The sequence below is a fragment of the Rhinoraja longicauda genome, chromosome 9, assembly GCF_053455715.1.
Source record: "Rhinoraja longicauda isolate Sanriku21f chromosome 9, sRhiLon1.1, whole genome shotgun sequence".
Lineage (NCBI taxonomy): Eukaryota > Metazoa > Chordata > Chondrichthyes > Rajiformes > Arhynchobatidae > Rhinoraja > Rhinoraja longicauda.
This window is the reverse complement of record NC_135961.1, coordinates 42,989,132-43,014,621: the sequence shown is the minus strand read 5'-3', so window position 1 is coordinate 43,014,621 and position 25,490 is coordinate 42,989,132. Positions and strand designations below refer to the sequence as shown.

Here is a 25,490-nt window from a genome sequence, read left to right as displayed (position 1 = left end):
TGGTTGAACGATGAATGGTTATTCTGCAAAGAGGTCGCACTGCAGTTGGAGATGTTTCAACATGCCTAATATCCTACTGAAAGCCACCTGGTACCTGCCTGGTGAGTCTGCACCCAGACTGATGCAGGCAAAATAGGATGGATAGCAAAGTGGGGTGCTAGAGAATACTGAATTGTGGCGAGACCTGTCCAAGGGTCCAAGGGTCCCAGAAATTGACAGCATATGGTGGTATGAGGTGAAGTAGACATACAGGAAACTTGCCTTTACTAGCAAGGACACAGAGGGTTTGAGAGCAAAGTTATGGCAAGGCTACAGGAAGGATGTGATTGTGCTGGAGAGGGTATTGCCTGGGATGGAGCATTTCAGTTATGAGGAAAGACTGGATAGCCTGGGGTTGTTTTCCCTGGAGCAAACTAGGCTTGGGAAGGGGTTGTTATCTGACAAGAGTTATGGAAAATTATGAGGCTTGGAGATACTTTTCTCCGCAGCCGACGTGTGAAAAATTAGAGAGCACTGGTTTGGTTTGGTAACTTGGGAGGCATGATAGAGATGGGCTGAAGGGCCTGTATATGTGCCGTACAGCTTTATGCCTTTAAATAACAGGATTGAAAGGTAAAATGCGGTCAGCTTCAAGGGCAGACTTAAAACTGTTCAGATCCATGAGTAAGATGTGAGTAATGAGAAAGGAGTCCTTGAGACTGAGTTAAAATATTTTGACACACAGGAGTATTAAAAACTCACTTCCCTTTTTGGTGACCATTGTGGAGTCTGTTCAAAGAATTCGGCCCACAAACATTTGTGAAGCATTACTAATACAACCACACTTTAAGCCCTTCATTTGTTTTGTTTTTTAGTAAAGAAAAAGCAACAAAAAAAAAAGGCTTAATTTCTTGGCACAGGTTAAAGTTATTTCAATGTGTGGCCCCCAGATGTCTGTGACGACTTCCTAACAGAAGCAAGCTCTATGATGTTGATTGCCAACAACCCTTGCACTCTTTCAATCACAGAGCCCAGCCCTGGTATGGAAATGAGTTTCAGGCTGGTAAACCACAGGAATCCAAGAACGTCCGTCATCACAGGGTTTGTCTGTCTACTCCTGTGCGCTGCAGCCCTGTTTGTCTGTGTTGTGAATTCCTGAGCAATGACAAAAGAAGCTCAAGCATGAATACATTCATATCCACAGACCGGATTCCTCTTCAGCAGCCCACACCCTGCACCCCTCTCCCTTGTGAACAGCTGCCCCTCACTCCTGCTACCACCGAACCCTCTGCTCTTCCCCACTTCTGGCTTGTGTAAGCACAGCTGCACACGTGTGCATGTGTAGCCACACTGCTTCACGTGTACTGAAAGGTGGGATACATCCATGTACCTGCACAGCATTCAATTTCCAAAAAGGTTAGCTTCACGGAAAGTGTAGAAAGGAACTGCAGATGTTGGTTTAAACCGAAGATAGATACAAAAAGCTGGAGTAACTCAGCAAGTCAGACAGTATCTCTGAAGAAAAGGAACAGGTGACATTTCGGGTCAAGACCCTTCTTCAGACCTTCTTCTAAATAAGGGTCTTGACCCGAAACGTCACCTATTCCTTTTCTCCAGAGTGGCTGTCTGACCCGCTGAGTTACTCCAGCTTTATGTGTCTATCATCAGCCTCACAGATACACTTCATGCCAGGGTCAGCAAGGAACTAACTGTTGACATCAAAAAGGGAGAGAAGGAATGGGTGACGTTTCGGGTCGAGACCCTTCTTCAGTCTGAAGAAGGGTCTCGACCCGAAACAATTGTCAATAGTCAAGTTTCGGGTCGAGACCCTTCTTCAGACTGAAGACCATTCCTTCTTCAGACCATTCCTTCTCTCCTGAGATGCTGCCTGACCTGCTGAGTTACTCCAGCATTTTGTGAATAAATACCATCGATTTGTACCAGCATCTGCAGTTATTTTCTTACACATCAAAAATGGAGGTCAGGAGACCACGTGCCACTTTTCACTGGTGTGTCAGCAGTGGATAGAGTTACCAGCTACAAATTCCTGGATGTTAACATCCCAGTTGACCTGTCCTGGGCCCAGCACTTAGATGCAATTATGGAGAAGGCATACAGTGCCTTTACTTTCTTAGATGTTTAAAGAGATTCAGCATGTTACTGAATAGGCTAACAAAACTCTACAGATGCACTGTAGAAAGCATCTCGAATGTTTGCATCATGGCCTTGGACGGTAATTTCAATGTGAGAGGCTGCAGAGAGCATTGGACTCAGCTTGGTCCATCATGATGACACCTGAAAGCATTTACATACGTAGGTTATTTATCATCAACGATCTTCACCATCCAGGTACGACCGCCTTCTCGTTGCAGCTGTCAGTTTCGTTTAGCTTGGAGATATAGCGCGGAAACAGGCCCTTTGGCCCACCGAGTCCGCACCGACCAGTAATCCCCACACATTAACACTATCCTACATTAGGGACAATTTTTGCTTTTTTACCAAGCCAAATAACCTACAAACCTGTAGGATTGGACTGTGGGAGGAAACGGAAGTTCTCGGAGAAAACCCACGCAGGTCATGGGGAGAACGTACAAACTCCGTGCAGACAAGCACCCGTAGCCCGGATCGAACCCTGTCTCTGACGCTGTAATGCTGCAACTCTACTGCTGCACAACCGTGCTGCCCTTGAGGTCAGGTAAAAAACCTGAAGTTCCATGCCACCAGGTGCAGGAACGGCAACTTTTCACAACTATCAGGTTCTTGAACTGGCACAATCCTAATCTTACCGCGACAATTGAACGCCATGGACCATCTCTTCAACTGAAATGGTAGTGCAAGAGGCTGGACCTAGAGTTCACGTGTAGTTTTGCACATTTCTTGTATTTTGCTCAGTTGTTGTCTTTTTACAATTTATGTTTTTGTGTGTTGTCTGTGTCTATGTCCATGTAATGCTGTTACAAGCAAGATTTCCATTGTATCTGTACCTCAGCGTACTTGTGAGTATGATCAAAATCTTGACTTGAGTATACCGTATGCCTGTGTCAATATCTGTATGTGTGTGTTTACTGCAGTTAAGCAACAGACTGTACACCTGTTCAAAATCAAACAGATAAAAATGTCTTGTGGGGAGAATATATTCCATTACAGACAGCAGACAAATATAGAGACAACTTATATATGGGCTGGCTACAAACCAAAATATAAATTGGTAGTTGTCAATGGGGATGGCTCACATCAGCTTTTTTAACCAGTTTAAAAATAAGTTGCTTTTCCCGCAGATGAGCAAAATGAGCAGATACGTTGTTGATACAAAACAGAATTCTTGTTTCGTTGCTCTGTTTCTCTGCAGGGCACGTGGTTAAGTTGAGGAATCATGATTAGCTTTAACTGGCAATTATTCTCCCACCCTCTCAAAAAAGGGCTCTGCCATGGAAAGACCAATGGTAGCAAATACTTTGAGTTGAGATAATCTCTCATAATGGTCTGCGAAGGTGCGATTTCCCTCCCTACCCTCTGCTCCTGCCTGGAACAACAGACTGATCATTAATAGTTGAACATTACATCAGCTTTGTACCCACCAAACTTGCCATTCCTCATTGGATTTCACTGGAACTTTCTGATAATTGACACGCAGAAAACATGTTGGCAATTTCAACTGAGGAATGCTAAACAAGTTCTTGCCACTGCCTGATATGCTGTTAGTGTTGTTAACCCATTAAAGAGAGCTGAAGCATATCTCATGAATGCATGAGGTTCTGAATGAAGTAAGCTGTGTGTCTTTAATGGCTTTCCCACTCAATGCATCTCATTGTTCCTCTGACCACCTAGACTGCCCCCTACCCCTAGGCACGAGAGTGGCTGGCTGTGAAATCAAACAGTCAAAATCCCAAAATACCTAGTAGGTATGACAACGTCCGTGGAGCAAGAAACTCTCAGGAAATATTCAAGGCCTAATAAAGAAACAAAAAATGTCGAGACACTCATCAGGTCAGGCAGCATCTGTGGAAAGAAACTGAGTTAACAATTCTGTGGGTCTTCAACCTGAAACACTGACGCTGTTTATCTTTCCATAGATGCTGTCTGATCTTTAATTTAGTTTAGTTTGGGAATACAGTGTGGAAACAGGTCCATCAGCCCGAGTTTGTGTCGACCAGTGATCATCACCTGTACACTTGTTCTCTCCCACACACTAGGGACAATTTACAGAATTTACAAACCTGTAAGTCTTTGGAATGTGGGAGGAAACCAGAGCACCCGGAGTAAACCCACATGGTCGCAGGGAAAACGGACAAACTCCATGCTGACTGCACCCGAGGTCAGGATCGAACCCGGGTCTCTGGCACTGTAAGGCAGCAACTCTACCACTGCACTACTGTGCCACCCAGTATATCCAACATTTTCTATTTTTATTTCAGATTTCCACCATCTGAAGTTTTGGGATTTTCATAATCTTTTAGAAAGAAAACCCCTCAATATAAACCAGGGAAAATGCACATAAGAGGATAGACAATTCCAAACATTTCTTCTGTCCTGAATGGCTAATCACTTATTTTGTCACTGTGATCCTGGTTCTAGAAATCACAGCCATAGGAAATATTATATCCTACCCTGTGAACATGTATGTTCCAATAAAATCACTTCTCGTTCTTCCAAACTCTGTAAAATATAGACTCAGTCTTCTTAATCTCCTCATAGGGTTACATCCTCTCCTGAGGAATCTGTACACTGTATTACAAGTGCAGTTTTTTCAGATCCCTACGTAATTGGAGCAAGATGTGTTTTGGAATCAAACCCACTTGCAATAAAAGGCAGTACACCATTTTGCTTCCTAATTGCTTGCCTCGTCTGCATGTTAACTTTTAGTAATAGGCATAAAATGGTACCCTGGTCCCCCCAAACGATTTTTCAATCTTTCAATTTATGGAACTCAAGGTGAATTTAGATCCAATAATTGGCTTTTAAAATTGGAGAGTTATAAGAAGGAAGGCAAAGGGCTTAGTTACTGTACAAGGAGATCTACGATTTCCCATCAAAGCATCAATCTGATTGTCGAATGATTGCAGTTTTTTCCCCTCACAGAATTCCCTTCCCTGTCAGTGGGTTGGGAACTTTGTGTGATTAATTGGAGTGTTCTTATCCTATCTGTGGATTAAAGTGCAATCCCAGATGCATCATCCTGGCGCATTTTTATATGTTGCTGAATCTGTGATTTTTCTGGTTAATACAGATTCAACAATACTGTTTAATTGGGTCAATAATAGGAGTGGATCACATTTGCAGAGATGTGGGGGCAAGGCACAAGGAGGGGGAGGACTTTAAAACAGTTGGCCAAGACTTGATGGTCAAGTGGCGTCCTTTTACGCTGCACTTGTACCAGCGCTATGCATGATCTACTTTCAAGTCAGAAGCTTCAGTTGTTCCCCAGTCCTTATTGCTACACTACTAAATTATACAACTATTAATTGGCATAAAGAACAATCACTAAATGCTAATAATAGTTGGTGTGGAAATATCACTGCTTTAAATGAAACCTCTGCAGACTCAGAACCAAGTTGTAATGCAGCTGTTATTAACTTAAATTCCTTATTGCTTGACTACCTTTTGATCTTCAGCATTGGAACTTACATAAAATGCTTGAGGAAAAGGGGAAGGAAAAAAATCATCCCATTGTCAAATTAGCCAATGCTTTGGAGCCCCATAAAACTATATACCTCCTTGTTCAGCCTTTAGTCTGTCTTTAGGGTAAATCATCTCCCAGTGGTCGATGGAAAGGCATGGGATTGGGTCCCAGCCTGAACTATGTGATCTCAACTGAGGAGACAGAAAGTAACAAAAACACAGAGATTGTTGCAAATACTCAGCAGATCAGGCAGTATCTGTTGAGGGAGAAACGAGGAGCCCTGTTTTCCAATCTGCAACGTTAGTGCAGCTTCTCTTTCCTCAGATGCCACCTGACCTGCTGAATGTTTCTGTTCAATGTGATTTGCTTTCGCAAAGATAATAGCTTTGATTTGTAGAGTGCCTTTCAGGTCATCCCAGAGTACTATATGGGCAAGTGTGGACATTGCTGTAACCTAGGAAACACAGTAACCATTGTGTGCATAGCAAGATTCCACACACAGTAACAGTAATAGCCTGTGATCTACTTTGTGTGAAGTGCTAATTTAGATCAATCATAAGCTTCCAGCCTTGAAACATTTTACAGCCACCTGAGGAGACTGGAAAGACCTTGGTTTAACGTCTTATCTAGAAAAAAGCATGTCAGACAGTGCAGCACCTACACAGCCCTGCCTGGGGGTAATGTGCATCCTCTCATCACACTTCATTCAGTAATATCAAAGCAAAATACTGGAGATGCAGAAATCTCAAATAAACGTTAAAAAATGCTGGAAATATTCAATACTGAGATTTTTATGCCCACGACATTGGAATAATGCTTGAACCCACAAACTTCTGACCAGGGCAACAGGGAATAGAGGGAAGCAACATGCTGTCTGTTGCCTCCTGAGATATGTGTTGGTACAAGAGTTTCAGGCGAGAGTAGAACTATGCTTCTTTCCCTTTCACATGCAGCCTATTGAAGGCTTGGAACTAGTACAGAAGCAAATCAGCCGTGATCATATTGAATGGCGGGCAGGCTTGAGGGGCTGAGACATACTCCGGCTCCCATTTTCTTGCATTCTTAAATTTGTAGGCAGTTAACAGGTTGTTGGGGTCAAGGAAGGAGTGTTCACGTCGCGGCCCTGCTTCCACCAATCTTTCCACCACCACCACGCACAAGAAGCACAAAACGCAATTGTCTGCAGATGCCGAGACGTATGTCCAGCTCTGGCTGATCTTTCTAATCTTGTGATGTGGACTCGATAAGAAGAACAGGCTGTTCAAATATGATGAATACAGCACCCTCCGATCTGTTTCTCTCTTCAAATGCTGCAAGACCTGCTGAGTATTTCCATATCTACAATATTTTGCTTCTGTATTGTTGAACAGTGTGATGACAGGATGTGGAGAGCTTCAAACGCTGAAATACTTCAGAACTACTTTCTTTCAAGGTGGCACTGCGGTAGATTTGCTGCCTTACAATGCCAGAGACCCAGGTTCGATCCTGACTATGGGTGTTGGCTGCACAGAGTTTGTATATTCTGCCCGTGACCACGTGTGTTTTCCCTGGGTGCTCTGGTTTCCTCCCATATTCCAAAGATGTACAGGCTTGCAGGTTAATTTGGCTTTGGTAGAAATTGTAAATTGTCCCTAGTGTGTTGGATAGTGTTAGTGGACGGGAATCGTTGGTCGGTCCGGACTTGTTGGGCCGGAGCCTGTTTCCACACCGTATCTCTAAACTAAACAGTTTTGACTAAATATCAGTACACGGAGTGTGTTAATTGTGCTGTTATCAAGTGCATTCATTTATCCTTTCAGACATGATTGTCATCGGGCCAAACATTTCAGTGAGACAGAGCACAGCAGTCTCCATATTTAGTTTCCAGCAACGTTTAAACATTGGGCTATATTTAAATAGCCAGCTCCTGCTGATGCAGTGTTGCTACGTTGACTGTTTAGAAACACCACAGCAATAATAAATGTTATGGGCAAGGTATCCTTCACACTTTGCAAAATGCATTCTTTCAAGTACGATTCGTGTTTTTCTACACCCCATCTCCATAAATAAGTCGATATGAAACTTCACTCGGTAACAAGGACTTGTGTAGTTAGCTTGTTCTTTGAGTTACTGGTTGAAGAAGTGGTAGGGAATTTGAATGCTACGCACAGATCTTCTCGGGGTCATGGAGGAACAGATTCTGCCAGGGTGCGGAATGTCTGGGTAAGAATGAGCATTCTTACATTGGTTTTCGGAAGGATGATTAGTACGGGTGTCAGAGGTTATGGGGAGAAGGCAGAAGAATGGGGTTAGGAGTAAGTGATAGATAGATCAGCCATGGCTGAATGGCGGAGTAGACTTGATGGGCAGAATTGCCAAATTCTACTCCTATCACTTATGATGATCTGTTGCAATAGACTGGACTGAATAAATAGCCCGCCAGAACTTTGGAAGAAGCCTTCCTCCCATCCAAGTGCTCAGGGGACTTGAAGATGGGGGATTTCTAGTCACAATGACCGTGGCTTTAAACTCTTTCTGCCAACTTTCTGACAATCAGCTGCAGTGCATGTGGTCAGAAGGTACATAATAACATGAGAAACAGAACAGGAGCAGGCCACTGGCTCCCTCGGGCCTGTTTCACCATTCAATGGCTAATCTTACCTCAGTGCCACTCTCCTGAACTAACCATATCCCTTGGCTTGCTTAATATCCAGAAAAATCTATCAATCTCTATCATGAATATATTGAACAACTGAATCTGCACAACCTTCTTAGGTAAATTCACAGCCCTCCAGGTGAAGGCATTTCTTCTGATCAGAGTCCTGAATGGTTATTCTTTATTTTTATACTGTGACCTCTGACTCTGGACAACCTCTTCAGGGAAGCATCATCCCTGTATTTTCGCTCTCACGCCCAGTAATAATTACACGGGTATCTTGCTTACTGTTCTGGATGTGTTCCCAGTAATGAGGGAGTGTTCATGGATTTGGCATGAAGAGGAGTCATTATAACCTTTTATCCATAGACAATGGTTCGCTGGCAATGCTGTGCCTGGAACCTGGTGCAAACCCCTGTTCTCTGATGTGATTCGCACAACCTGCCAGAAGCTCTCCACTGGTGTTTCTGCAGCAATGAAATGGTTTAAGTGACCTAATTGCTGAATGGTTTGGTGGAGGGTACCTGAGAGGGCTGGTGTCGAACAGGCAGCTTGGCTGCTCAGTGCTGATAAGTGGCGCATTGGGCTGCACGCTGGCTGGCATGGTGAGTGTGAGCAATTGCTGCGGTTTCACAGCACCTGGTCTATGTGTCGACAGACTGCCGGGATCCAATGATCTCTCTCATCAACTCTTGTTGGATGTGGTGAAAGCTAGTTTCCCCTGCTCTATATTTAGGTACACAGCTCTCTCCAATTCGGAGATAACGAGATTCTCTTTTAACAATACTTAAAAAAACATCCATCTCTTCCTTACAATCTTACCTCGTTACCTGAATACATTTATTCTGTGTCATGGATTATTTCCTTGACTGTCTGCTGCTCTTTGCCTGTCTTTTCTGTTAATCTCTTGGCCCAGGCCACTTTAGCCAACACGGTCCTCATGCTGGTATAATTCCATCTATTTAAGCTGAACACCCAAGTTTTACGTTCTCATGTGGAATGCAAAATTCTATCACTTACGATGACTATTTTCTATGGAATCTTTTAATCTGAGATAATTTGTTGTACCTGCTTCATCTCCCTTTACCAGGGGTTAGCTGGACAAAGTACTGCTCCAGAAAACTTTTCTCTTTGAATTCATTCTCATCACCACACTAACTCGATCTACACAGAGATTAAGATCTTCTATAATTATTGCACTGCTCTTTTTACAAGACCCCATTATTTGTTAATTTGAATCTTTCTCACAGAGTGGCTACTGTTGGAGGGTCCTTACACTGCTCCTACCAGTGCCATCTTTCCAATGCTGCTTTTAACCTCCACCCAATGGACTCAACCTTGAGCCGCACAGCGGTGCAATGGGTAGATCTGCTGCCTCATAGCGCCAGTGATCTGGATTTAATTCCGATTTCTGGTGCGGTCATGTAGTTTGCAAATTCTGCTCACAGTTGGGTGTGTTTCCTCTGGGTGCTCAGATTCCCCCCACAGCCCAAAGATGTGTGGGTTGTTAGGTTACTTGGCCACTGTAAAGAGCCCTCAGCACACAGTTAATAGGTATAATCTAAGGGCACTAGATGTGCATGTAGAGAATAGATAGCAAGGAAATATTACAGGGGGAATAGAATGGCTCTCTGACCTACCACAAATTCCAAGGGGTGCTAGGTCTTTTACATAGAGTGATGGAGTCTTACAGTGTGGAAACAGACCATACTGACCAATATGTCCTATCTACACTAGTCCCACCTGCCTGCATTTGGCCCATATCCCTCTAAACCCGCCCTATCCATGTACCTGTCTAAATGTTTCTTAAACATTGCGATAGTACCTGCCTCAACTACCTCCTCCAGCTGCTTGTTCCAGACACCCACCACCCTTTTTGTGAAAATGTTACCCCTCAGGTTCCTACTAAATCTTTCCCCCCTCACCTTAAACCTATGTCCCCTGGTTCTCAATTCCCCAACTCTGGGCAAGAGACTCTATGGTGTCAACACTTTCTATTCCTCTCATGATTTTGTACACCTCCATAAGATCACCCCTCATCCTCCTGCACTCCAAGGAATAGAGTCCTAGCCTGCTCAACCTCTCCATATAGCTCAAGTCATTGAGTCCTGGCAACATCTTCGTAAATTTTCTCCGTACCCTTTCCAGCTTGACAACATCTTTCCTATAACACGATGTCCGAAAACTGAACACAATATTCTAAATGCGACCTCACCAATGTCTTGCACAACTGCAACATGACCTCCCAACATCTACACTCACTACTCTTGACTGATGAAGGCCAAAGTGCCAAAAGCCTTTTTGACTACCCTATCTATCTATCTGTGATGCCACTTTTAATGAACATAGAAAACATAGAAAATAGGTGCAGGAGGAGGCCATTAGGCCCTTTGAGCTAGCACCGCCATTCATTGTGATCATGGCTGATCATCCACAATCAGTGACCTGTGCCTGCCTTCTCCCCATATCCCTTGATTCCACTAGCCCCTAGAGCTCTATCTAACTCTCTTTTAAATTCATCCAATGAATTGGCCTCCACTGCCTTCTGCAGCAGAGAAGTCCACAAATTCACAACTCTCTGGGTGAAAAAGATTCTTCTCACCTCAGTTTTAAATGGCCTCCCCTTTATTCTTAGACTGTGGCCCCTGGTTCTGGACTCGCCCAACATTAGGAACATTTTTCCTGCATCTAGCTTGTCCAGTCCTTTTATAAATTTATACGTCTCTATAAGAACCCCTCTCATCCTTCTAAACTTCAGTGAATACAAGCCCAGTCTTTCCAATCTTTCCTCATATGACAGTCCCGCCATCTCAGGGATTAACCTCGTGAACCTACACTGTACTGCCTCAATAACAAGGGCCTCCTTCCTCAAATTAGGAGACCAAAACTGCACACAATACTCCAGATGTAGTCTCACCAGGGCCCTATACAATTGTAGAAGGACCTCTTTGCCTCGAAACTCAAATCCTCTCGTTATAAAGGCCTACATCCCATTAGCTTTCTTCACTGCCTGCTGTACCTGCATGCTTACTTTCAGTGACTGGTGTGCAAGGACACCCAGGTCTCGTTGCACTTCCCCTTTACCTAATCTGACACCATTGAGATAATAATCTGCCTCTTTGTTTTTGCTGCCAAAGTGGATAACCTCACATTTATCTATATTATACTGCATTTGCCATGCATCTGCCCACTCACTCAACTGCCCAAGTCATCCTACAACCTCCTAACATCCTCTTCGCAGTTCACACTGCCTCCTAGCTTTGTGTCATCTGCAAACTTGCTAGTGTTACTTCTAATTCCATCATCCAATTCATTAATATATATTATAAATTGTTGCGGCCCCAACACTGGGCCTTGCGGCATTCCACTCGCCTGCCATTCTGAAAAGGACCCGTTTATTCCTACTCTTTGCTTCCTGTCTGCCAACCAATTCTCTATCCATGTCAATACCCTACCCCCAATACCATGTGCTCTAATTTTGCTCACCAATCTCCCATGTAGGACCTTATCAAAGGCTTTCTGAAAGTCTAGATCAACTACATCTACTGGCTCTCCTTCATCCATTTTACTTGTCACATCCTCAAAAAGTTCCAGAAGATTGGTCAAGCAGGATTTCCCCTTCATAAATCCATGCTGACTTGGGCCAATCCTTTTACTGCTATCCAAATGCGCCGTTATTACCTCTTTGATAATTGACTCCAGCATCTTCCCCACCACCGATGTCAGGTTAACTGGTCTATAATTCCCCGTTTTCTCTCTCGCTCCTTTCTTGAAAAGTGGGCTAACATTAGCTACCCTCCAATCCACAGGAATTGATCCTGAATCAATTGAACATTGGAAAATGATCACCAATGCGTCCAAGATTTCTAGAGCCACCTCCTTGAGTACCCTGGGATGTAGACCAATTTTTGACAACCATCTTCACTATCTACAATACCACCCGCTTTTGCACCATCTGCAAACTTGGTGGTTACATCGTGGGGAAATATGAAATGGCCTGTTGATGTTCATCCTCTGCCATGGAGCTAGCCTGTAGCATGACTGCTGCAACAGCTTCACCACAAAACCTGAAGCTGTTCAAGTTGTCTCTTACCACACGAAATTAGCAAAAAAAATCATTCATAATCAGAGGGGATTTGCCATAGAGGGAAAGGCCATAATTGAAACGGCCATCATGTTTTTTCCACAATCCAAGCAAATCCTGAGGAAAAGGGGTAATGCAGGGTTTACAACCCGAACAACTGGCTTTTCCTATTGTACTCTTCAAAATTAATGATACATTGGAGCAGGCAAAGCATTTGAATGGAGTAATAAAACAGTTTCAAAGCACCTTTGCAGCAAAGGCAATCAAACCTTGTAAATAGCACTGAAAGCATCTCCAAACACATAAACATAAATGCTATTTAGACTCATTTTTTAAAATTAGACCAAAGTGTTATCAATGAAGACCAACAACATCCCCGTTTCTGACCTCCCCCACATCCCTGTTTCTCCTTCTGGTTGTTTGCCACTTGTTCCCCGACCTTCACTGTATCCCCACTCGCCACTTTGCAGGGAAGATTTTGGATTAACATTTGTACAGCAGGCTCTGAAGACATTGGTGTTAAATCTGCACGTACCGTTGATGCACTCAAACCGATCGCAGCAGTTGCCGGGCATGCCATCCCCAGGAGAGATGATCCGTGGCACCATGCCAACCTCGCACTTTGGCACCCGGCAGATTCCCAGCAAACACTCGCACCTGGAACGCAAAACAGACACAATTAGTGAGAGGCAGGAATGCTCCAGGACCTGTGACTGTCCTGCAGGAACCCCAGGCTCACAAACGTTGTGAGCGAGACAACATTCCTTACCACCAGGCCTAGCAACCCTGAGTCTTCTACTCCCAAGAAAGCTCCTGGTTTTCCTATGTCTGGGCCTTTCGATTAAAAGCTCAAGGGATGGAATTTGTTTTCAAAGTGGCTTGAAGATGCTTACCTGGCACCTCTCCAATGTTTTCATCTTACAAAATGCCTGGGGAAAGCTCCAGGCATAGACATTTTGAAACAGGCCTCAGGCACCAGCTTGGGCCCTGCGTGTTAATCGTCCATTTATTGATTGTGTGGTAGCAGCATTACTGTCCATCCTCATTGTTCTTGGACCAGGAGGACAATTAAAGGCCACTGCTGTGAAAGTGTGTGAAGATAGCAGATTTACCTCCAAAAGGGCAGAAGCAAAACACAGAGGTTTGACAACAGTCTTGTGGTCTATTCACCACTTTTGGTGGTTTCAGCTCTTTATTTTGGAATTATTCAATTTGAATTTCCTAGGAGATTGGTGGGATTTGAATTCACATCTGTGGATCAATAATCTAAATAAGTGAATAACCAACATGCTAAGTACCCATGTCAATGCCTGCCATTGTTTGACAGAATCTATCATTTTTATACATATGGCTGCAGAATTGTACTGAATGATACACACTACCGCTAGTCGAGCTACTGCCTCACAATGGCGGCACGGTAGCGCAGCGGTAGAGTTGCTGTTTTACAGCGAATGCAGCGCCGGAGACTCAGGTTCGATCCTGACTACGGGTGCTGCACTGTAAGGACTTTGTACGTTCTCCCCGTGACCTGCGTGGGTTTTCTCCGAGATCTTCGGTTTCCTCCCACACTCCAAAGACGTACAGGTATATGTAGGTTAATTGGCTGGGTAAATGTGAAAATTGTCCCTAGTGGGTGTAGGATAGTGTTAATGTGCGGGGATCACTGGGCGGCACGGACTTGGAGGGCCGAAAAGGCCTGTTTCCGGCTGTATATATATGATATGGTATGATAATGCCAGCAACTGGGTTTGGTCCTGACTGATGCTGTTTGTGTGGAGTTTGCACATTGTCCCTGTGACAGTGAAGGATTCTTCCAGGTGTTCTGTCTTTCTCATACACCCCCTCAAACAAGCTGATGGTTTAACTGGCCACGGTACATTGCCCCGTCCATGCAGGCGGGTGGGAGAATCTGGGGCAGATTAGGTAAATGTAGGAAAGTCAGACCACCCCCGACAGAGCAAGGGAACATTTGAAGAGTAGCTCATGTGTGGATGGCGGTGAAAGGGCGTCCATTCACCGAGCACAACCGCCGACAGACTCACCGTATCGGGAGAGTGCAGCAGCCATCTGTGGTCAATCTGGTTGGAGTCTCCTGGCTGTCAGGAGGGCAGTCCACTGGCTGACTGGCAGGACACTCCACTGTGCTGCAGTCCACGTTGTAGACTACAAGAGACAAAAGAAAGCATCAACATTGGCCACATTCTGCCCGCTCTTTGCTCAACCGAGATACATGCGTAAACCCGTTCGGATGCATGTGGCAGCTGTGTACTGCTCCATGGCTCGACATTCCTTTCTTCATCACAGGCTGAGGATGTTGGAGTAATAGAGAGATACAGCGTGGAAACAGGCTCTTCAGCCCACTGAGTCACTGAGTCCACCGCCTCTGAATTTATCACCAAAGGCACCTCATCAGTGGAGCCCAAGTGAGTGTGAATTCTCAACACCTCTGCTTCGTGAGCTGGAGGGACTCCCCTATCAGCACAAATGCAGTGATTGATTCCTTAGGTCTATATCCTGGTGCTCCATCCTCCTCTACCTATATGGAGATCTTACATGTACTTTGATAGTTACTGAAATTTGTGCACTTATGAGTGAGTAAATGAGTGTGAGACAGAGTGTGCATGTATCAGTGTGTGCTCATGCATGTGTCTGTATTTCTCTGGTGTGTGTGTGTGTGTGCGTGTTTAATTACTTGTACATCTGTGGCTGTGGGATGGATGAGGGCAAAGTGAATGTCAGTTTCTTGAACCTGAACAGATACAATGCTCTGAGAATGCAACATGGTTTGAAAGCATGTGTCACTATACTCGTACCAAATGTGTTCATGGTTTCACTTAAAATTCTTCTGTGCTGTTTTAAAGACCTCAACATGTGGATTTTGCATGACTACGCTAATGCATTCACTTGCAAGCATTGTAAAATGTCTTCAGCCCAAGTATTCCAGAATAGCAACTACATTTAATGCCGTTAACAATGAACCAACCCAAGGTACTTTGCTTAATAGTGTTCATCAGACTAAAATCGATGTGGTGGTACAGCAGTAGAGCGATAGAGCTGCAGACTCACAGCGCAAGAGACTCGGGTTCGATCCTGACTATTGGTGCTGGCTGTGCAGAGTTTATACATTCGTCTTGGGACCATGTGGGTTTCTCCTGGTGCTCCGATTTCCTCCCAAATTCCAAAGACGTGCACATTTGAAGGTTAATTGGTTTCTGTAAATTGCACTTAGTGTGCAGGATACGTAAGTGGGATAACATAGAACTAGTGTCTGGGTGATCCATAGTCGGTGTAGACTCGGTGGGCCGAAGGGCCTGTCTCCATGCTGTACCTCTGCAATAAACTAAAACAGAAGTAAAGGAAGTGTGGTGGTTGGCACTAGCTGAGTCAAAGGAATCTGAATTGGGCCCGAAGGAGGTCAGAGAGATTAGGTATAAGGGAATGCTGGGATGTGGAGACTGTTGCAGAGAGAGGGAAGAGAGATGCCAACAAGTATTGATGAATGGAAAAGTTTAAACTTAAGATGCTGGGCGAGTGAGCTTCATGTGATCAAGAAATGTAATTGCATCCTGGTGGAAACGATAATATACTAACACCACCATTGTTGGACAATTTACAGATGATGATGAGTCGGAATATAGGAGGGAGATCGATCGATTGACAAAATTGTGCCTGAACAACAACCTTGCTCTCAACGTCAGTAAAACCATAGAATTGATTGTTAACTTTGGAAGAGGAAGGTTGATGATCCACAAATATGTTTTCATTGTTGGGACCGTGATGGAGAGAATTAAAAACTTCAAATTCCTGAGCATACATATCTCGGAAGATCTGTCCTGGATTCAATACATTGACGTAATCATAAAGAAAGCTCATCAATGCCTCCACTTCTTTACAAGATTGAGGAGATTTAGAATGTCAATGAATGCTCTCTTACAACTTCTACAGGTGTACAGCAGAAGAGCATATTGACTGATTGCATCACAGGCTGGTTCAGTAACTCGAATGCCCAGGAGCGAAGAAGATTGCAGAAAGTGATGAACATATACTGAACTTTTTGTTGTTGTTTATTACGATGTTTACAGAGTACTATGTTTACGTATCTGTTGTGTTTCTGCAAGTTAAGAATGTCATTGTTCCATTTTGGGACATATGACAAAAAAACACTCTTGACTCTTGAATCTATATCTAAAACTAGGTCACCAAATGGTGGGATGATGGGTGGGCAGGAAATGCGTGGGAGAGGGCATAGCTAGGAAGGATTTTAGTTTGGTTGAATGGTGTGGAGAGTGGAGTGCAGAAGGCCAGTCACGGGAGCAATGGAAGAATCACACCTGCAGGTGATGAAGATGATCATTCTGGCAGGAGATGAGCTGAGGCTGGGGATGTCATCCAAGTATGTTGTCTTTGAGGTAGATAATGCAGTGGGGTGGAAGTTCAGACCAGGATCATAAGGCAACCACAAGTTGCATAGCACCTGGGATAGAGAGAGGATCGGTGAATGGGAGAAGGTATGGCACGGGGAGTGTAAAGTCTGGCCATGTGCATTTATTGCTCTTTCTTAGTTACTTAGTTAACTGATGTAGGTGAGTTTTCAACCAACTCACTTAACTTAGTTGGTGAGTTGGTTGATGGCTCGCAGTTTGGTGAGCCACCTTGAAGCACTGTAGTGCTCCTAGCGACGATACTCCCAATGATACTGGGGAGTGTTCCAGGATTTGTGCCACCGGGAGAGGTGTGGAGAACCTCTCTGGTTGATGCAAAACTTTGGGATGATTGACTAGTGTCCCAGTAAAGGCCTGGAGTTTGTCAACCAATCGCAATGACAAAACCAGTAAGCTTCTTCCAGTGTCTTCACAATTGCCGACAAATGAGGAACACCGGTCACTGAGCAGTTTTCGTACATTGTGTTATACTGGATGTGTGGAAATTCCATAACTGGCTAGACTGGAGGCTCGTCAGCAAAATAAACAGCACCTGGATGTACAGAGGATTGAACTTTGCAATCTGCTAAATGCTGCTGTCAGCAGTTTAAGCCAGCTGATGAGCGAAGGACTGCTCCCAGATCTGGATGTTATCGCACTAGGCAGGAGACTGGATTCAATCAGAACTTAAAAGGGATGTTGAGCTCGGTTAGGCCAATTGCTCCTAAAAATACCCATGTCCTCATTAGTGCTATTTTTAATCGATCCAATCATGGTGACAAAATGCAGGCAGAGGAGGAAGGCTGGGTGGAATGCAAGGCTGAGGAAACAGGGAAAGGGGCGCAGAGCGGGAAATGGGGAACAAAGTAGGTTTTGGCCAGAGAGAGTGTATGGGAATAGGAAAGGCATGGGAATGGAAAAAGTATGGTAAAGTGAATAGGAAAGGCATAGGAATGGCAAGGACACAAGAATGGGAAAAGCATGGGAATGGGAAAAGCACCACCACTGCGAGACGGAAAGAGATGTGAGGATCAGATAGAAATGGCAAGGATAACAAAGGTAGGGTGGAACACTCTATCCCAATGCAAAATGGCACAGAGATATGGGTTGCTTATTTTATTAAAGTCAGAGGATAATCATAATGAGGGTGGGGTCTGGTTGGTGGACTGGGTTGGGCAGGGACATTGCTGGTGAGGTTACCATTAACATGACTTTACTGTGAAGGGATTCAATGGAGATTCCACATGACAGGTCATTCTCTCACAGAGGGTTTCCCCTTTCTCAATGCCAAAGATGTGTTCTCTGTGTTTTCTTATTTTTAAGCTTATGCCAAAACTTACATCTTCTCACATTTTCTCTCTCTTCATCTCTCCCCAGCCTCATTCAGCTCTTTACATTCACTTTGTGGCCACAGTTTTAGCAATGATTAAGAAACAAACCAATTTTAATTTTCCAAGGCAACACAAGGAGTTAACATGGCAGAGCAGCCTGTGGCGGCTTTCGGGAAGCCCAAGTACTGTAAGTAAGCACACCTGAGGTGAATTGCTGCAGGTGATTGTAGCTTCAAGGTTGGAACTTGCTTGGAAGGTGTGGGTTAAATTATTGTTTTCTAACTTAAAAAATACCTCTACTTTGAAGACGTACAGAGGGGAACCATAGGCAGGGGCTCTGTCCATACCAGTCACTGATAGATGGGAGGGGCGAATTGAACCTGATAACAATAGCAGCCATAACTGATTGACTGCCTGTTAAATCACCTCTCATACATTTTTTTATCATCAGACTCAAACTGCTCCTCTTAGCTACTGCCAGAGGTTACAATTTCCCCAAAGGAACGATGTGCTTGTTGAGTGGAAGTGAGTTGAAAGGAGGTGATAATTCCTCTCAAGTGTGTAGATGTAACCAAGTTGCTGTCAAGGGCTAAAGGGCTGTGCCTGCAGTGTAGTATTTGTTTGATGTTTCATATCTTAAAAGTCATACTCCCCATTATTCCCCTTATATATACTTATATATACTGTGACAGATGCTATGGCCGTTTGTAAAACAAGAAATATGCTTGGTTGGTGGATTTTCACATAGAAAGCCTTCCATTATCAAAGTGCCCACATCTGAGAATGAGAAGGCCGTTCGACTCAAGGCAAAGAGACTCATGGCATCATCCCCAGTAACATATCCCACTTCATTCAATCCAATACCCAGAAATGTACAAGACAGTCCTCAGGTCACTTCGTTTATACTAGAATTAGAGTAAACAAAAATAGCTACCTACAGTCACTATATCCATGAACTATCTCAGAGTGGAACATCCTTCCCGACCCCACCAGATGTGCACCAACCTTGTCACTCTTCAAGTCACACCCCGACAACGTGGACATGGATTATCTCACCAAACTTGCCCACATAAAAATCTAAATAACCCTTTTGCAACCAGTACCCCCACACGAGCGAAGCCTGCACGAGATAGCCCAGCTGTTGGCGGTTGTGCAGTAGAAAGCAGAAAAGAAAAGGATCTTTACTATCTTTTTGATTGTGGACAGATTTGGTCATGTTGCCACTGGGAAATGAGTGCCCATGTTTAGCCATCAGGGAAATACCATCTCTTCGGAAACTGGAAGAGGAAAACTAACAGTGTGACTTGGTCACCCTTAACAAGTAATCTCTAAAGGATAAAATGGACTTCCCCCTCACCTTTCTTGCATTCATAGAGGTCGCAGCATTCCCCTGGCTTTCCTGAAGCCTTGGAAACCAGAATACTCTGGTATCCGGGCTGGCAGACTTTCCTCAGGCAGTCGGCTGGATTGCACATGCAGCGGCTCGGCAGCGGGCAGCATTCGCCGGGCGGGGCATAGCCTTCGATCAGGATGGAGTCCTCGGGGCAGCGAGGCGAGAACTGGACCTCACATCTGGCTTTCGAGCAATCCGGTTTCTCTTCTGCAAAAGAAATAAGGGAGGTTGGTGGAGGGCAGATGTTAGAGACAGCTGTCTGACTCACTGTGTTGGCGTGTTGATACCATGTCGCCTGGGCGGCTGTTTTATTGTTGGTTTCTCTGCACCCATCCCTCTGCTCATCCTACCACCACATGGGTCTCTCCCCGCCCCCCATCCAGTTCAGAATCTTAAGCCACAAGATCAGCTGGCATTTCATTCTGCGCTGATCTCCACTTCTTCTCAACTCTGTACCCAGGTCATCTTCTACCTTTCTGCAGTAATGTTCCGTCCTTCTATCATTTCTTGATGTTCACCTTCTTTCTTGAATCTTTCCATTCTTTCCCTTCTTTTCTTCCTACCTCCCATTTTTCTTACTTCCTTGCCTTCCTTCTTCCTTATTTCCCTCCATTCTTCCTACCTCCCTTTCTCTTCCTATCCTTAGGAACAATGCCAGACAGCAAATAGGAATCCCAGATTGCTTTGAGCATTGATCTCTTCTGTTGCCAAATCTAAGGTCAATGCTTTTCATGTTCTCCATGTGTCTGCCACAGTTCAATGCTCAGCAACACGATCTCTTTCTTGATTAAACTTTCTTTTATCTTGTACATATTTTGTTTATTTTTTGAATCTGACATCCGCCTTCTTTGAAGGTTGCTGAGTGGAAGCCAGGGCAATACAGAGATAAGGAGAATGAGGGAGGACGAAAGAGAGAGGGGCAGTTCAAACAGGCTTAACATGACGTGACCAGTAAGCCTCGCAGTGTAATGGGCCTAATCTTGGGTTGCAGTTAAATTATTAGCACAATGGAGGAAAATACCCAGCTCTGTGTTGATCCCTGACTCGAGGTCCATTGGCCCAATTTGGCCTGAGGGAGGGGAATATCCCGATACAGGTAGCAGAGAAGAAGATCCCAACTCCTGATCACAGTCTGGGGAAAATGTGTGCGACACTAAGCGAAAATAGAATTGGGATTGGCTGTGTTTACTGGAATAGGATTACAGAGTTCTGGACTGACGATATGCAGGCATGAGATCCCATCCTGTCAGTGCACTGGGGAGCATTTAAACTCACACAATTAAATAACACTGGCATGAAAATAACGGTGCTCATGAAACCAATAGATTGTCATCACAAACTCATTTATGATTATAGCTCCGCCTGAACTCCATGCAACGATTGCCCCATGGAACGTGGGCTAGTCTTTGCTGTTTTCTGGAATGGCCCTGCTGCTGTGACGGGGGATGGGCAATAAATGGCAGCTTATCCAGCCACCCTCACTTCCAGTGAATGAATAGTGTTACCAGAAATCCATTGGAGCCCTCAAAGCTGTATTCCAAGAGGGGGCTTCAGGAGGGAGGAACAGGGAAGAGAGGAAGAATGGGAAAGATTACAAGCCAGAGGCATGATGGGCTGAATGGCCTCTCTTCTGCAAAGTACAGCAGCTTGAAAAGAGCAAAAAAGAAAATGGGACAATCAACATGAAAAAGGAAGTGGGAGCTAGTTTCAGAACTGAGGCTTGCCAACTTTGCTCTGCTGTTACAGGCCCTTGATCCTGGGCACTGGTTGCGGTCCTGTGCAGGAAATTCCATTCTAGCTTTGCCAGCAGAATCAAAGGGAAATGTTGCCACTATTTATAAAGAACTTACTACATGGAAGATTGGAAATTCCATCACGACCTTTTCAGGGTCTATCTAGCATACAATCACGAGAGTCCTATGTGTGATTGAAAAGCTCTGCTTGGTTCCACTGTGGTACAACCCTAGTCCTTAGTCACAGCCACAAATGGGTTGGCACTTTTCATAATGATGTCCTTAACCCGGTCACTATCACTGCCACCCTGGAAGACATCACAGAGACATTTGTGCAGTTCTTTCACTCTTTGCCAAACAATGTAGCCCAGTGGGATGTGCTCCAGGACAATGGGTACAAAACCTATCTTACCAGCTGACACCTCCCACGCTGACTTAGATTGGATTCTAACACACATTTCATAAATGTTCCTTTTGTAGTTTAAGTACCAGACTCTGGTGACCAGCAGCGAGCAAATGCTATTTGAATTTCAAATCTCCGGCAGCCGGGCAGTGTCCGTCCCTTCAGTCACCTTCAGAGCAAACTAAACTTTACAGAATTTATTTTCTTGGAAATGCTCCTCTTGTTGCTACCTTCTCTCCGCTCATTCTGCAGGGCACGGTTTCACATCCCCCAACTTGCCTGCCAGGCTACTTGTCTTTTGCAGATGAATCTACTCTGTGTACACACACCTCATAGATCAGCTGAGGCTTTTGGCTATATTTCTACATTCCAGCAGCACTGTGGCCTAACTGTGTGTGATACAGTGGTGTAGCTATCAGGCCTGCTGCCACACAGCTGCCCAAACCAGGGTTAGATCCTAATCTCCAGTGCTATCTGTGTGGAGTTTGCGTGTTCTCTCAGTGACTGTCCCAGATTCCCCTCAGATGCTCCAGTTTCATTGCACATTGCAAAGACGAAGCAAGTTGGTAAGTTAATTGGCTGCTGTAAATTCCATGCAATACTAATGAGTGGTGGGAGAGTCAGAGGGGAATTAATGGGTTTGTGAGGGGAAAATGGGTTACGGGGAAATAAGTTGAGGAATGGGATTGTTTTGAGAGCTGGTATAGACAATGGGCTGAATGGCCTCCTTCTATGTTGTACGGAAATATTAAATATAATAAATACGAGAGGCCATTGTGCAATACAATGTCAGCATGGCAAAGAATCACACTTGGTTATCACATTATATTACAGAGACTTTACATTATCATGCCATTGGGAAGAACTCCTAAGGGATACTTTGAAACACTGTCCTTTTCCCCTTCTCTTTCCACCCATGTCATGTGTTGCCTGCAGAGTGGCACTGTAACAATCTGGTCCTCCTGTGGCTAAGAGTGTCTGTGGGACTGTGGATTAGCGATACACAAAGAGCAAGAGACTCAGTCGCAGTGACTCCTGGTTCCCTGGCATTTGCCCCTGAACCTCCCTGTCAGGAGAGTGGAGTTGGGACTTTGCACCTGTCTACACTCCTTGCAGGCCTGTTTAGCACCAGGAGAGTATGATGGTTGGCACCACTGACAGAGGGAACTGGCGTAAGTAACATGGGCATTTCAAGCCTTTGGCTCTTACACTGTTTCATGGAATCATGGAAACTTACAGCACAGAAACCATTTGGCCTACCATGTCTAAGCTGAGCATCAAGTATCTATCTATTCCAATTCAATTTATCATCCATAGCCTTCTATGCCCTGTCAATTCAATTATTCTTCTGAATAGACTTCCTGCATCCTCCACTCCCTCAGGCTGTATATTTTGCTACTTTTCATCCACCTTCCCACCCAATTGCCTTCCTACTACCTATTGTTAACTGCAGCAGACTGAAATGTATCTGTACTGCCTTGTGTACAAGAGAAAACGATGAAGCCCACTCCCAGCAACACTGAACCAACAGACACTGTTAGCTCTTCAGTTCAAATAGCTTTAATAGGACCACTGACAAATATCTCATATTCCTTTTCATTTTCCTCATTTTCATATTGATCAAAGCACTGACATGTGAGATGATTAAAGCACCCACTTAGGTGATTTTTTAGGCGACTGCCATAGTCGTAGCAGGTCGCCGAAAAACCGGTGACTGGACCCCCTACGACAATGTCTACGACAAGCTACAACAACCTACCACCTAGTCGACGTCAAGCTGCCGACAACTGGCGACCCAAGGATCGCGACTAGGACGTCCACCTACAACTGCACCTACGACAACCTACGATGACACCTACGACCACACAGGCGACAACCGAAGTCAATCTACGTCCACCGGCGACAAGCTACGACCTGAAGACTGAAGACAACTGAAGACAATTCACGTCATTCTGGCCTCCAATACAATGGAATCACCCAGTTTCCCTATAAAAGGGGGTGTATGGTACTACTCTGAAATACAATAACTTCACACATCAATTTTCCGTCAAAATGTTAAGAATTTCCTTTATGCCCTAGTCCCATGACCACGGGTGTTCGCCAAGGACGCGCCACTGACGTAGCATGGCGTAGCTAGTCGTGTCAACTATCGACGATGGTAGCCAGCTGTCATAGGTTGCCGTAGGTTGTCGCTGGTATGGTTGTAGCTTGTCGCCGGTATGGTCGTACCTTGTCGCCGGTATGGTCGTAGATTGTCGCCAATATAGGCGTACATGGACTTTATTCATCAGCATCACGACTGGCTGTTGTCGCTTGACTTCTGTGGGCTTGGGTTTTCCCAATGGCTGTCGCAACTTGACTTCTCTTGACGCCGGTACCTGTCGCCGGTACCTGTCGCCGGTTGACCTAGGTTGACATAGGTAGTCGCCAATGGAATTCACCGAAGTCAGCACCGGCGACAACCTACGACAGTACCTACGTCAGGAGACGTCAAGCTACGCTCATTGGCATCAAACCCACTGTTGCCAAAAAATTTGTCAACATTCTGAAAATTCAGCGGCGACCAGAAGACGCTACGGCTCTTTGGAGACTACTCACCACCATACAGGCGACACCCCGGCGATAGCCTAGTCACCTAAAAAATTGCCTAAGTGGGACAGGCCCTTAAGTATTCCGTGTGTAAATTTAGCGCAATTAACCTTTGGTATATTGTCAATCACTTTCTACTTTAAAAATCTGGCAATTGGAAAATGAACCTAGCCAACAGAGTGCAGTAATAAGTTTCAGTACAAGCTTTCTGTCTTAAAAAAAAGGAATTGATTAGACTGATTTCAGAGTTTTTAAAATTATAACCCATAGCTTAAAGTTACTGCAACATATTAAACAAGGATATTTAATTAAATGCGATACGTTAAGGGACATCTCGACGTATGGGAATCCAATTGCCAACCAGCTTTCTCTCAAGGGAGAAATTGCAATTTCTGATCGGTACATCCTTAAATACTTTAATGCCACTTTAATGATGATCTGCTTCTTCCCTTCAACACACAATTTATCATCAGCAACATTGTAGGGAACTCAATTCCCTTTGCCATTGGTTGTGACTTTAGGAAGGAGATTAAAATTGAACTGGGCTGTGATTATTTCTGAAAAAGACCAGGTTTAGTAGGACTTTGTACAATCAGACACAGGCACATTTATGGATATGCACGCAGGCAAACAAATGCACAAGCACATAGATTCAACCCACTTATGAATGAATGGATGAATGAATGAATAAGTTTATTGGCCAAGTATGTGCATATACAAGGAATGTGCCTTGGTGCTCCGCTCACAAATGACAACACAAACATACAGTTAACAATTAAGAATAAAGCATAAACACATCAAAACAATAAGTATACAACATTACAGTCTAAACATGTGGGTGAAAATAAACCACAGCAAAAAAGAGACTACGGACTTTGGTTATTGAGTAAAACTATCACTCGTGGAATAAAGCTGTTTTTATGTCTGGCCGTGGCTGCTTTGACAGTCCGGAGTTGCCTTCCAGAGGGAAGTGCTTCAAAGAGTTTGTGGCCAGGGTGAGAGGGGTCAGAGATGATCTTGCCCGCTCGCTTCCTGGCCCTTGCAGTGTACAGTTCGTCAATGGGGGGGAAAGCCAACAACCTTCTCAGCTGTGCGAAAGATCCGTTGCAGCCTCCGGATGTCGTGCTTGGTGGCTGAGCCAAACCAGACCATGATGGAGAAGGTGAGGACGGACCCAATGATAGCAGTATAGAATTGGACCATCATTGCCTGTGGCAGATTGTGTTTCCTCAGCTGCTGCAGGAAGTACATCCTCTGTTGGGCCTTTTTGACTGTGGAGTCAATGGTGGCCCCCCATTTAAG

General features: G+C 44.6%; 1 protein-coding gene across 2 annotated transcripts in view; it reads right to left on the bottom strand.

Annotated features, from left to right (window-relative positions):
• The window catches only part of crim1 (cysteine rich transmembrane BMP regulator 1 (chordin-like)), a 201,536-nt gene that overhangs the window by 77,374 nt on the left and 98,672 nt on the right, over positions 1 to 25,490 (bottom strand). For both annotated transcript variants that reach the window (XM_078405327.1, XM_078405329.1), the window contains exons 3-5: positions 19,428 to 19,670; positions 14,361 to 14,481; positions 12,854 to 12,975 (exon numbers count right to left, since the gene is read on the bottom strand). In XM_078405327.1, coding sequence (XP_078261453.1) covers positions 12,854 to 12,975; positions 14,361 to 14,481; positions 19,428 to 19,670 — 486 coding nt within the window. The remainder of the gene's footprint in view (positions 1 to 12,853; positions 12,976 to 14,360; positions 14,482 to 19,427; positions 19,671 to 25,490) is intronic.